The sequence below is a fragment of the Gekko japonicus genome, unplaced genomic scaffold (assembly GCF_001447785.1).
Source record: "Gekko japonicus isolate JY-2015 unplaced genomic scaffold, Gekko_japonicus_V1.1 scaffold240, whole genome shotgun sequence".
NCBI classification, from domain to species: domain Eukaryota; kingdom Metazoa; phylum Chordata; class Lepidosauria; order Squamata; family Gekkonidae; genus Gekko; species Gekko japonicus.
The window spans coordinates 1,355,926-1,369,677 of record NW_015164672.1 but is presented as its reverse complement, the minus strand read 5'-3'; the positions used below and the strand labels follow the sequence as shown (position 1 = coordinate 1,369,677).

The following is a 13,752-nucleotide window of genomic DNA, read 5'->3' as shown; positions in this document are numbered from 1 at the left end:
CACCATTTCCTTTGTCTGAGCCCCCCCAGTTGCCATCCCCCCCCCCAGGTCTCTTCTAGATTTTGAAATAGCAAGATTACTATATCATTATAGCAGACTGTTGCAACAATGTACTGGTTCCCAGTTGGTTGGCTTTTTTAAGTCAAGCTCTAGCCTTTTTCCTTGTGGAGTTACAAGGAAGAAGGTGTGGACTACACATTTCTCCTTATAGCTCTACAAGGTAATTAAATTAAATTAAATTAAAGCAGGAAATAGCTGATTGTGGCAATGGATCTTTGTAACACTATAGTGGTCTAGCTACTACCCTTTTTTTCAGAAAGCCCCCCAACAAGTCCTCTGGTGACATGAGTGGAAATTTCAAATTCCAAACCATGTCTCTGAAAGGTTTAAATTTATCTTTATATTTGTCCTCTTTTGTGTAAGTACCTTGTTAATGTACTATTTCTTTAAGAAGAGCCAAAGAATTTCACAGTTGTAAGCAATTTTGTATTGGTAATTCTGCAGTGGGGTTTTAAACCCCAATTTTAACATGCGGCCCTTCGGAAAACCTATATGCTGCTTGGAAAAGTGTCGGACAGCTGTTTTCAGCCACGGATATGTAAGTGTTTTGAGGAGCATTGGGTAAGCTTGTAAGTTAATGATCTAAACCTCAACCATTGAGTAGAAATGGCAGCCACAGAAGGCTAAGACTACAGAGGTGTAAACAAAACCTCTGTCCGAAGACTCCGTCACTACTGTGAATGGTCCTGCTTTCATGTCCCGCCACGAAATCTACATGGAGAATCATCTCCTTAGGGAAGCCGACCTCTCCTGTTGCCTTCAGCGCACTATTTTTGGCGCTCTTATTTCTGTCGTTCAGTTCCACCGCAGAAAAAGCCTGCACTGCCGCTGATCCAACCTCCCTCGGTCAAGAGAACGGATTAAACATTTTAAAAGTGGGAGGTTGATGTATACTCACCAGAATATGGGTTCCCGAACACAAGAGTGGCGTTTTCTGACGACCGAGTGAGGGACCCAGCAGGTGCATCCTCTAGGAATTCCTGGCGGTGTGCCATCAGAACCTCGCTCTCCTGCTGTAATACCTGCAGAGAAAGGAAGGGCAGAAGAGAAAGAGCTGAGCTTTTCAAAGCCGCAAGCGACAGGAATCGAAAGAGGCTCTCGCATCTCCAAATATGCCTAGAAAATGACGGCAGACCCTTATTCGCTGCAGAAAGCAGACTTTTCTTCTCAGCCCCCTACCAACTTTTTTTTAAAAAGGGAAATGCTTTGTTGTAATGAGTGGGGGAAATGGATGGATGCAGGGGCTTGGATCCTGCTGTAAATCTCCGCTGACTAAAGGGGATTTCCTCACCGTCCCCTTCCCGCTATCATCCAAAACGCAACCTGTCCAGTCAGTGGGGATTTGCCATGGGATCCAACCCACGGAAAGAAGGGATGTTCCCACAAGAAGTCCCTTTCGTTTCATGAAACCAATGCTCTTCTGGAATCAGCTGGAATCAAGTTACAACAGTTCCCACAGCCCGTTCAAAACGGTGTTCTGCTTTCACAGGATGGGGAGCATTTCTGCCCTAAGGGGGGGGGGGAGGGAGAGATGTGCACACAATCCTCCTCCGTCCACACTTGTTGGAACTTGCGCACCTTAGTCATCGTTTTCACTTTGTCCGTATTCTTCTTCACGGTCTGAAACAGTTCCCTTAGTTTTATCTCTTCCTGTTCCTTTTCCAAGAGGAAAAAAAAAAGATTGCATTTGTGAACCAAGTGTCCTAAAGGTATCAGAGCGCTCTTGCCCACAGTCACAGAATAGTATGAGGGACATTAAAAAGGATGCTGACTGAAGTACTTTATATATCGGGGGTCCCCAACCCTTTTCAGCATGTGGGCACCTTTGGAATTCTGACACAGGGTGGTGGGCAGAACCACAAAATGGCTGCCTCAGGAGCCAACCACACAGAAATACGGGGGGGGGTACAATAGGAGAGAGGAGTGATAGAATAAAACCAACACTGTTGGGGCTGCCACCCCTGAAAAAGTATTATTTTAATTTGTGCAGCCAATCAGAAACCCCGCTGGACAAGAGCCCCACATGGCCCCACCCACTTTCCAAAAACACTTGGGGGAGTGCTCGGAAAGGTATCAGTGGGTCACGGTGCCATCATGTTGGGGACTCCTGCTCTGTTTAAACCCAAAGTTTATTTGCAGGCAACCTCACAGCGCACAGCTGTTGGGGAAATGAGTAGTGCAGCAACCTTTTCATGGACTCACATTCCCCACTGTGTTCATTGGGGAGGGAGAGAAACTGGCTTTCCAATGGCATCAAGAAAGAGAGATAGTTGTTTCAAAACCACTGTAGTTCTCCGAGTTCTCTGAGAGCTATTCTCGAAAGAGCAGTTCTCGAAAGAGCAGTTCTCTCAGAGCTCTCTCAGCCCCACCTACCAGTCCAGTCTGGTCATATCTTGAAAGCTAAGCAGGGCCGACTCTGACAAGTACTTGGATGGGATTCCTCCTTGGAATACCAAGTTAGGAGGACAGAGGCAGGCTTTATTCAGCCACCTCTCTGAATATCCTCCAGTAGGGGTCAGTTACCAGGGGTCGATGTGACTTCCAGGTGTGTGTGTGTGTGCGCGCGCACACACACACACACCTGGAAGTCACATCGACCCCTGGTAACTGACCCCTACTGGAGGATATTCAGAGAGGTGGCTGAATAAAGCCTGCCTCTGTCCTCCTAACTTGGTATTCCAAGGAGGAATCCCATCCAAGTACTTGTCAGAGTCGGCCCTGCTTAGCTTTCAAGATATGACCAGACTGGACTTGCCTGGGCTATCCAGGTCTGGGCAAAACTCCTCTTATTTAACTTCAAACCCAAATGGAGAACCCTTTAGAACATATAAGAATTTGGTAAGCAGCATACAAAGTTGACTCATAATTCTTAATTCAATACTTATAATTCAATATACAGTGTACACCCAGGCAAATAAGGAATATGTCTATTCCCTGGCATTGATGAGCAGCCACGACCCTTAGTAAACCAGAGGCATATATCTTTCTTGGACCTATAGCTGATAACATACCTACGTGGCCTACCTATCACGCAGGACTATCCTGGAGGCAACGCAGGCCAAACTAGAACTGACCAGAACTGACATGATGTACTGATCCAAATCCCTCCCCTTCTTTCCATTTCTGGGGTCAGAGAAGTCAATGAAAGTCAGGGAAACTCGACTCAGGGAGTCAAGGAAGTTAGTTTCAGATACCCTGCCTATTTAGAATTTCATAATGTATAAACATCCCAAAAGGCAACAGTCATGTGCAGTGTTATCCATACGAGGAAGGTCACATCACCAGAAGCGTCCTACAGACTCCTGGGGAAAAGAACCAAAGATTCAACTACAGAAGCTAATTACTATAGAAATTGAAATAGCTAATTACTATAGAAATAGCATCGGTTTAACAGAGGACTGAGGCTCGATCCAGACCTAATTCTGTGACAATAGCAACCAGCCATTCCCAACACTGCAATTCCTATTCCTGTGGCTATCCAGAAATTCTCCTGAGTCAGCCTCGAATGTATTTCTCCTTCCCAATGGAAATCCCATCAGAAAAAAGGGTTCAATTCCAGCACGCTATCTCTAGAGAATCCATTATGCTTCACCCACTAAAGCCATACAAGTACCTTTTAAATAAGACCAATCCCGAATGGCATGAAACAATGTACAAGCTTTTGAATCCCCCAGAGCTCTTTGTTTATTTGAATGCGTAAAAAGAGGGGTGGGATACTTACACTTCAAAGATCACAGATTGTTTTATGCCATTTTGGCTGGACTTAATAAAAGGCATTGTGTGGATGCTGCCCCCCCCCCCCCCCGGGCAAAAAATATTGCTTCCTTGGATCCTCAATATGTCAGAATCTCTAATGTGCTGCTATGCCCCTATCCCTAGTGCAGGGGTTGCCAAACTTACTTAACGTAAAAGCCACATAGAATAAACGGTGAGCCGCAAGACATGAACAAATATTACATATTTTTATTGGAAAATATGCAAATTTGCTTTTTATTAACATTATACGAGACTGCCAGAAATAAAAACAAAAGGGGTAAAAACAGATATAAATTGTTTATTTATAATCCCACTTTTCTCCCTAACCTGGACCCAAAGTGGCTTGCTTCTCCTCTCCCCATTATCCTTATAACACACAACCCTGTAAGGTAGGCTAGGCTGAGGGTGTGTGATGGGCCCAGCATCACCCAGTGAGCTTCCAGGCCAGAGTGGGGACCTTCTGCATGCCACACAAGGGGTCCAACCCAGGCCCGTAGCTACAGTGGGGCATGTTGGGGCCCGGCCCCCTTAATTAAAAGCCCTGACCCACAAACAGCTGTGCCAGAAACTGTATATTTGAGGAGAGACACACACACCCCAGCCACCTGCTGCTGTCAATGGCCAGGGTGAGAGTGCCGCGGCTTGTCCCCGGGCTCCCCTCTACCTCCCACTAAGAACTGATGCACTGGGTGCCCTGTCCCTTGAAAGGAAGGACTAAAAACAGGCTTGGAGCCACCCCCTTTGAGGACAGGCATCCAGATGAATTTAATTAACTGTAATTTAGCTGCCCCTTTAAAAATTTAAAGACCCAGGTGCCAAATATAACTCAGTGGTGGTATAAAGTATGGGATCTATTCATGCTGGACAATTTCTCAATTTATCATTCCAATAACCAAAATGAGAGTGACTTTTCCAATCCTCTAAATATCTGGTACCCTATCTTAGATAAAATGGGCATTGACACCTTTGATTGGGAAACTATATCTAAAGCCAAATACAAGTTACTGGTATTTGGTTAGTCTAGATTTCCTAACCGAAACCTTTTTTTTCCCTTCATTTTTATATAGACTTTTAATGCTAATATTCACAGTGAAATTGTTGAAATTAAAATAAATTAAAAAATTAAAGACCCCCCCCTCCCCCAAACAAAAAAACCCCTGGCTACGGGCCTGGGTCTATGTCTACCACAGGGTCACATCCTCTGCCCGAGGCCAAGAAAAATGGCAGAGATGAAAAGAGCAAAAAACACTACAAGAGACCGGCTCAGACAAGGAGGAGTGGGGTGAATTTAAATGGAGGCTTGTGGAAGTCTTCCCAGCTCTACAGTCAAGCACAGCGGCTTAAAAAAAGAAAAGAAGTTCCCAGTCGGAATAGTTCTGCAAACACAATTCCCACAAAAGGACGAGGAACGATACAGACATCTGGATGAGCACATGCCTACGCACGGCTTCATCAGATTATGGCACACTGTTGCTGCACCCACGCGGAGAGGTGGAACTCAATAAATACTGACACCTGTGAAGGATAATACTCGGAAACTGTTGTTCGCTGCCCGATATGCAATATCGACATATAGCACTTTAGAATTTGTTACATGTTTGTATTCTGTTTTTTAAATTTTTATGTAAGCAGGCATAGAAATCCAATAAATAAATAAACAAACTACACAGCACGACTATGTGCAAGGCTTGCGTTCGGATAAGGCTGCTTCTAGTAGGTGGAGACGAATCCTTGTCGGGCACTCGCTGGCAGTGGAGTGCCCAGGTGGGGAAGGAATTCTCCACTCTTTCTTTCCTGCACTTACCCATGCAACTGTCACTTCCTCCCAGTTGAACACATCACCAAAAGGCTTTCCGCACTCTCTTTTTAAATTCAGCAGCGACTATATCGCCATCGTGCAATGACGCCATAGTGATACGGCCACTACCAATTTTTTTTAAAGCCAGCAAAAAGCCTGCTGGTGGCAACTGGGAGTGGGAGAAGGAATGGCCGGCCCAAGGAGACATGTGAGCGGGAAGGTGGGGAAATCTGCGCCTCCTCTTCCATGCACTGCTTTGTCTGAGTGGTGTCTTTCCAGAATGATTGCACTGGAGACGGTGAGGGGAAGAACAGACCAAAACAGAGGAAAACACAGACAGGCCTGTAGCCAGAAAATTCTCAAGGGGGGGGGGAAGGAGGAACTGGGGGGAACTGGTGGGGCGCGACATTGCAAAATTAAAAATAAATTTAAAAATAATACAAAATACAGCAGAAATTTCACTCACTCACTCCAGACAGCTGTTTCCACATGGAAGAAGCTGTCCCCTACTCTAGGGTGAAGAGGGGGGATCGTGAAGAGGGGAACACGCTGGACTAGATCCTGGGGATTGGATCTCACCCAACAACGCTCTTCTTTAAGAAAATGAATAAATCCGAGCTCTTTGGCGCACTCAGCAATTTGCACTGCTGCTGCAGCAGCCGGCTGAACTGCTCCTCCGGAGAATGCGCAACTGCCAAGGGGGAAAGCGCTCTCTCTCTTTTTGTTTACCTTTGTGAGCCGTGAAATCTTTTTGCATATTTTCATGTGCATTTGCTGCTCGCCATCCTCTGATGCGGCACCCAGCAGGGTCTCTTGAGAAGCCTCACTGCAAGACCCGGGCTGGTGGAGCTGGCTGGTGCCCGAGGCCACCGGGTGGGCGTACAAGCAAGAGGCGTGTGCGTGGGGAGGAGGAGCTGCGTGTGCCCCCAAGAGTGCCCTGCCGCCCACCCAAAGTTAGCCCAGCAGGGCTCCTGGCACCTAGGCACCACCAGCTCAGGCTGCCATCAGAGGGGAGGGAGAGGGGAGGGAGAGGGGCGGGTGCTATGTAGCCTCACTGGGTCTTCCTGTGTGCTTCTGCAGTCAGCTTCTCTCCACCGCCCCCCAGCCTACTCCAGCCCCCAGGATAGGCCTGGCAAAAGGCCAGGGCGGGCTCAAGCTTCCCATGCTTGTCGCAGTCCGCCCCCCCCGCCCCTCTCCTCTCCCTGCCCAGCTGGCGAAAGCTGCTGCAGCTGCCATCACCGTCTTTACCAGGCCGCAATGTGGAGTCAGGTGGCGCAGGACCAGCCGGCTGGAGAAGGCGGGTGCAGGGTGGAGAATTAGACAACTTTCTGTAGAAGTATCAACATTTTTAAAAAGTTTTGATAGAGGATTTTGTGGGTGTAAATTAAGGGGGGCGTGGCCCCCAAGATGCCCCACCACAGCTATGGGCCAGAAAGTGGACAACTGGAGACTGAACCTTTTGTTCTGATCATTCCCTGCCTCCTATGCAACAAGGGGCCAACATCCCCCCAACTCCTCCTCAGCTTTCGATCTGGGTATCCTGGCTCGTAGCTCACTTGCTGCACCCTGGACAACACAGTCCTGCTCCATCTGGTTCCTGGATCCCTGATTGGATCACTGCCTGCTCTTCTGCTCAGACTCCTGCTTGGCTCCCTGACCAGCCTGCCCTTCCTGGCACTCCAAACCACCCAGCTGGAGGCGGGTCTGAGAGCCACTTGGGCTGAAGGCGCTGCACTGGCTGCCAATAGCATACCGAATCCGCTTCAAAGTGCTGGTACTTATATTTAAAGCCCTATATGGCCAGGGTCCAACCTACCTGAGGGACCGCTTTTCCCCGTATATACCCCCAAGAGCACTTCAGTCGGGGACCCAAAACCGCTTGGTGATTCCAGGTCCCCGGGAGGTAAAACTTGCTGCGACCAGGGCTAGATCCTTTTCAGTGGCGGCCCCTACCCGGTGGAACGAGCTCCCGGAGGAGATCAGGGCCCTGCGGGATCTTATGCAGTTCCGCAGGGCCTGCAAGACGGAGCTCTTCCACCAGGCTTTCACATAGGGGCCGCCGCTGCCACCAACAACAACGGTGGCAATACCATCGGGTCGCGGGATCGCCCTGGGAAGCCCAGCCACATGTGACATTAACAACGTGGATTGGTATGAATGATCAACTGGACAGTGAGACCCCAATGGGGCTGGTTTGAAGATAACCACTCAAGACCACCTTAATTTGAAAGCACTTTATTATTGTCATTAGTGTTATTATTGTTATAATTGTGATTTTATTGTTTTATTGGGTTTTATATATGGACTTGCGCTCCTTGTAAGCCGCCCTGAGCCCGCTCGCGGGGAGGGCGGGGTAAAATAGCTTAAAATAAATAAATAATTAAAATCCCTTGCTACCCCAGATGACCTCCTGGAGAAAAACAGGGCAGGTAACACAATCCTCTGTCTCTCTTCCTCTGTCCTCCAACTCCCTGAGTTACACATCCCATTGTGTGTGTGTGTGTGTGTGTGCGCGTGTGGACTCTTTGGTATACAGTGGGAAGCGTGCAGCTGATATCACTCCAGCCACGTGGGCTTGAGGGCTGACCTACATGGCCCAGGCTAGCCTGATCTCATCCCATCTTGGAAGCTAAGCAGGGTCAGCCCCGGTAAGCACTTGGGATGGGAGGCCACCAAGGAAGTCTAAAGTTGGCTATGCAGAGGCTAGCGAGGACAAGCCCCCTCTGTGAACTGACTCTTGCCTTGAAAACCCTCTAGGTTCACCATAGATCTGTTGACGGTGCTTTCCACTATATGCATCTGTAGATTTCAATCTCAGTATTTTTGTTCCAGAGGAACTCCGTCGCTTTGCCACCGATCCCAAAAAACCACAGCACGGTGACTTGAGTCCACAGCTTAAAGTTTATCGCCTACGATGGGAATGACAGGCAGCGGAAGAGAGGTTTTTATCTTAGGCTGGCCTGTTTTTGTGTTACTCTAGGTACAGCGCGGACGGTGGATTTACACAGAACATGTCTCTAATTTAGAGAGAGCCAGCACGGTGTACCGTTCAGAGTGATTGACTCAGATCTGGGAGTTTCAAGTTGGAAAGAATCCCCACTCTGCCATGGAAGCTCTCTGGGTGACCTTGGGTCAGCCTGCCCTTCCTCACAGGGTTGTCATGAAGATACAATGGAGGGAGAACAATGCTGCAAGCTCCTTTGGGTCCCCGTTGGGGAGGGAAGTGAGGTGCAAATCACAGATACTCGTGTACAGACGACACACGGCAACAAGCTATTTTTGCAGAGGAAGCTTGCCATTAGGGGTCTTACTGAGAAACCTCTGCTCATGTCCTAGCCTTATGAAGCGGTTATGCACAACGAGACCCGCAGTCAATCCAGCCCACCTGCACTAACATGTAGCAACTCTCCAAATTCTCAGGCAGAGGTCTTCCCCAGCCCCGCTCCCTTGGGATCTCGTGCTGGAGGCAATGGGGTCTGAAATTGCGCGATTTATGCATGCTAATGCATCGTGCTCTGCTGATCACCATCATTTAAGGGTCAGGTTTACAGTTTTAATCTTGATTTCATTGTTTTATATTAATGTTGTTACCCGCCTTGAGTCCGCTTGCAGGAAGGGCAGGACAGAAATTGAACCAAATAAATCAATCAATAATGAACCAAGGCCCCTCTCCCCAAACACCCCAGGATCCCCCAGAACCCAGTCTACAAGAAGCCACTGTTCTAGAATAGACTTTCCCACAGAGGATCTCCATGTGCACAACAGCCCTCAAGGAAGCACTAAAGTTACTCCTTGCAGTCTGCTCCTGCTAAGCGAGGGCGGCTGTTTCCCTGCCATCTTTTCCACAGGTACCAGACACAGCATAAGGTACTCCTTCTGACACCATTTCAAAAGCAAGTGAAATACAATCATGCAAGCCATGCCAGTTGCACATTTTGTTATACCTTATGCACACCACTGTTTTGTTAAAAAATTATAATCATGCTTGTGTGTGGCTGCAGCCCTTTGACTGCGCAAGTGCAACTGTGCAGAGTCCGGTTTCTTCTCCCTTACTGCTGGATCCAACCCATAGCAAGGGAGGTTTACCTTTACAAGCAAGGTGGCCTGTAACTGCTTATTTTCTTCCTTCAGCTGCTCCAGGAGCCCGGCTTTGTCACCATCTGCCTTTTGGTACTTTTCTACTTCCTGCTGTTCCTTCTGCACCTGGGACTGAAACAGAATGAAAGACACACATGGCTCCCAGATTGTTAAGGAAATAGTGGGCAGTTAGGTTATCTTAGACGGGGCTGGAACGTTTCTGCTGGTAAAAAGAGGGTTCTCCTTTGATAGCCAGTTTGGTGTAGTGGTTAAGTGCGCGGACTCTAATCTGGGAGAACCGGGTTTGATTCCCCACTCCTCCACTTGCACCTGCTGATGTGACCTTAGGTCAGTCACAAGCTCTGGCACAGCTGTCCTTGAAAAAGAGCAGTTTGTGTCAGAGTTCTCTCAGCCCCACCCACCTCACAGGGTGTCTGTTGTGGGGAGGGGAAGGGAAGGGAGTTTGTAAGCTGCTCTGAGACTACAAGTGATGGGCGGGGTATAAATCCAATCTCTTCTTCTTCTTCTCTGAAAAATGGTTATGCTGGGAATCACAGGACCTGCGTGGCCAAAAGCCAGGTGGGATGGGGCCTGTACGAAGGAGGGGAATTGGGTGAGATGGGTGGAAAAGCTGGCTGGACCCAACCCATCATGTTTTGGTACCATTTCCAGATAAGCAACTATGGCATTACATAAGAACATAAGAGAAGCCAATGTTGGAGCAGGCCAATGGCCCATCCAGTCCAACACTCTGTCACACAGTGGCCAAAAATACCAGGTGCCCTCAGGAGGTCCAGCAGTGGGGCCAGGACACTAGAAGCCCTCCCACTGTTCCCCCCCCCCAAGCACCAAGAATACAGTGCATCACTTGCCCCAGACTAAGAGTTCCTACCTATACCTTGTGGCTAATAGCCACTGATGGACTTCTGCTCCATATGCTTATCTAATTCCCTCTTGAAGCTGTCCATGCTTGTAGCCGCCACCATTAGATTTAGTAACAACAACAACATTTAACCCTACAAGCCTAAAGTGATGGATTGCTCTAGTTACCAGTGACATTCCGTAATCAAATCCTTTACACTGCTTGTTAATGCCCAGGTACATTAACCCCCACCCTCCAAGTCCAGAACAGCAGAAAGATGTTGAGAGCAGTGTTCCCCCTAAGCTGAGTTAGTGTGAGCTAGCTCATAGTTTTTTTAGCCTCTGGCTTACACATTTTTGTCTTAGCTCAGAAAGGATGGCTCTAGAGCAAACTAATTTATGCAGTAGCCAAAATTGTTCACTCAGAACTTTAATGCTAGTAGTTCACAAAGTAGTATATTTGCTCACAAGACTCCACGGCTTAGAGGGAGGATTGGTTGAGAGTTCAGTCATTCCCCCCAACCTTTGCAAACTGAAGACTGGATCAATTCTTCTGGCTGGATCAATTATACTGGCCACTGTTTCCAGGATGAAAGAGCGACATATTATACATAATGGGTGAGTTATCCATTACTCCTGCAGCAACACGGAGCAAACGGGGCTCAGTCGGAGAGCATCTGATTCGCGTGCCAAATGTCTCCCATTTAACCCTCAGCCGGCTCCAATTATAAGGATCAAACAGTAGAAGATGTGCTCGACCCTCAGACCTTGGAGAGCTGCTGCCAGCCCGAGTAGACAATACTGACCTTGATGAACCAATTGCCTGACTCAGTAAAAGGTGATTTCATGAGTCATGAACATAAACCAGCCCTCTCAATGAAGTGCTAGAATTCTGGCATCTACCATTTCAAACAGCTTAATCCTCAAACTCCTTTCACAAAGGAGAAAAGAAATTTAAGGCACCCTTACCTTCGATGTACTGCTACAGGCAAGAAGCATTTGTAGATGGGGGAACATTCTAAAAATATGATCCTTCCTTAACTGCAGTTTGAAGTGGCACAGTCCAGAATTCTCAAATCCGTTCTGCATAACATGTAGCCTGTATCTATAAGTTTGAAATCTAGCTTCCTTTCCAATGTATTTGACAAAGTGTGCATGCACACGAAAGCTCATACCTTGAATAAACCTTTGCTGGTCTTAAAGGTGCCACAGGACTCTAAATTTGTTCATGTCGCTCAGGTTAGAGATACTGCAGATATTATTGCATTGCTACCACTATTCAAAACTATGGATGTCCCAAGCTTGCACTGCATTAATCAGTGACCACACAGGAGGGACAGTTCTGAATTCTGACAGCAATTCTGACTATACATAAAATGCCTGTCTGTGGCTGGGTGACTCAAGCAAGCAGCCTCAGTGTGTAAATGATATCAAGCATTGGTAAAAGCACTGAGGATATTCAGCCCTATCCCACTTAGGCACAATTCCCCTTTTCTCTGCCAATATACTGGGTCTTCATTCAAGAGAAAGGTGGACACACAGAATCCAGGAGCGTCCCACCTGAAGCTGATCCACGCAACCCAGGGTAGCTTTCAACTTGTATTCCAGCTTCTCCTTTTCAGTCCACAGCTTTTTAGTCTCTTCTTTAATCCTGTTTGGGAAAAGAGAGGTTAAATTCTTGCAGTGTTATATGCTGGCACACCCACCCACTTGCTAAGAGCCCACATCCACCTGCTTCCCAGCACCGCTCCAAAACTCCCATTTGCCTTCCAGCAGATTCCAAAAGGAGGCGATTCTAAGCTTTCAAACACAACAGAAAAGTCAGCAGCCCTGCCTACTGGCTCAGTTCTTCATGGACAGTCACACAAGTGGCGGCAGACTTGGAGTTTTGGCCCCCATCCTGCTAGCCTCTCCCTACAGAGAAATATGAAGTTGTGTAATGGCTGGATGACTTCCAAGTGCCAGTGTTGCTAAGTCACTTTCCTCAGAGCAACATCGACTGCAGACTGTGAATGGCAGATCTAAATCAGAGCTTTGAAGAGCTAGGTCTCATCTTGACTGGCATCTCTCTTCGTTCATTTGCAGTAATCACAGTTGGGGGGAAAATACCTTCAGCTATTACCATTGCCCCTTGCATGTGTCTAATATGTTTATTTATTTATTTAAATTATCACTTCTCTCCTGCGTTATGGGACTCCAAGTGCACTGCAAACATTAAAACCGCAATCCAAAATTTAAAACCATACACCAGGGACCTCTAACGTGGTGCCCACAAAGTGTTTGTGGAGAGTGGGTGGGGCCAGGTGGTACTTTTGCCTAGCCAGGCTTCTGATTGGCAGTGCAGATTTTCTTGAAATGTTGATTTGGCAGCAGCTGCCTCTATTGCCCTGTGTGCTTCACTGTGTGACTGAAGGCAAGCTGCGGCAGCCATTTTGTGGCAGGTTCTGCCTCCTGTGGTAGCCATTTTGTGGCAGGTTCTGCCTCCTGCGGTAGCCATTTTGTGGTAGTCATTTAGGGGCTGCGCCCCCTACAATTTGTCAGAATTCCAAAAGTGCCCACAATCTCAAAAAGGTTGAGGACTCCTGCCATAGACATATCAATAAATGGCAAGAGGCACTAATGCCTTCCAAACGTCACTCAGGCTTTCACTCCCAACTTTGTCGTGGGCAGCCAGTGTGGTGTAGCAGTTGGAGTCTCAGACTATGACCTGGGAGAGCCAGGTTCAGATCCCTCCTCTACCACGAAAACTTGCTGGTTGACTTTGGACTGCACATACCCCCTCAGCAGGGCCGGATTTAGACTTGCTGAGGCCCTAAGCTATACAAAACCCAGTGGCCCCCTACTGTTTTAAATTATATCAGCTGGTCTCAGAAAAATTTAAAATATATACGCCTTTTTAATATTTGAAATCATTTTTATATTGTGTTTTTATTCGAGGCCCCAGCAGATTGCAAGGCCCTAAGCTGTAGCTTATTTAGCTTATGCGTAAATCCGGCACTGCCCCTCAGCCTAACCTACCTCACAGGGCCATTGTGACAATAAAATGAAGGAGAGGAGAATGATATAACCCAGTTTGTGTCCCGTCCTCCCACTGTGGAGAAAGACAAGGTGGGAAACAAATAATAACAAATATCTCTGAGCAGGGAGGACAGATGGAGCAATCAGACCTGACTCTACCTATTTAAGCCCATGTGGGGAGG

The 13,752-nt window shown here is 47.6% G+C and overlaps 1 protein-coding gene across 1 annotated transcript in view; it reads right to left on the bottom strand.

Moving 5' to 3' along the window:
• CALCOCO2 (calcium binding and coiled-coil domain 2) overlaps positions 1-13,752 on the bottom strand; it is a 51,543-nt gene that overhangs the window by 13,069 nt on the left and 24,722 nt on the right. The window contains exons 7-10 of the mRNA XM_015409215.1: positions 12,113-12,203; positions 9,701-9,823; positions 1,639-1,716; positions 959-1,082 (exon numbers count right to left, since the gene is read on the bottom strand). Of these exons, the coding sequence (XP_015264701.1) occupies positions 959-1,082; positions 1,639-1,716; positions 9,701-9,823; positions 12,113-12,203 (416 nt within the window). The remainder of the gene's footprint in view (positions 1-958; positions 1,083-1,638; positions 1,717-9,700; positions 9,824-12,112; positions 12,204-13,752) is intronic.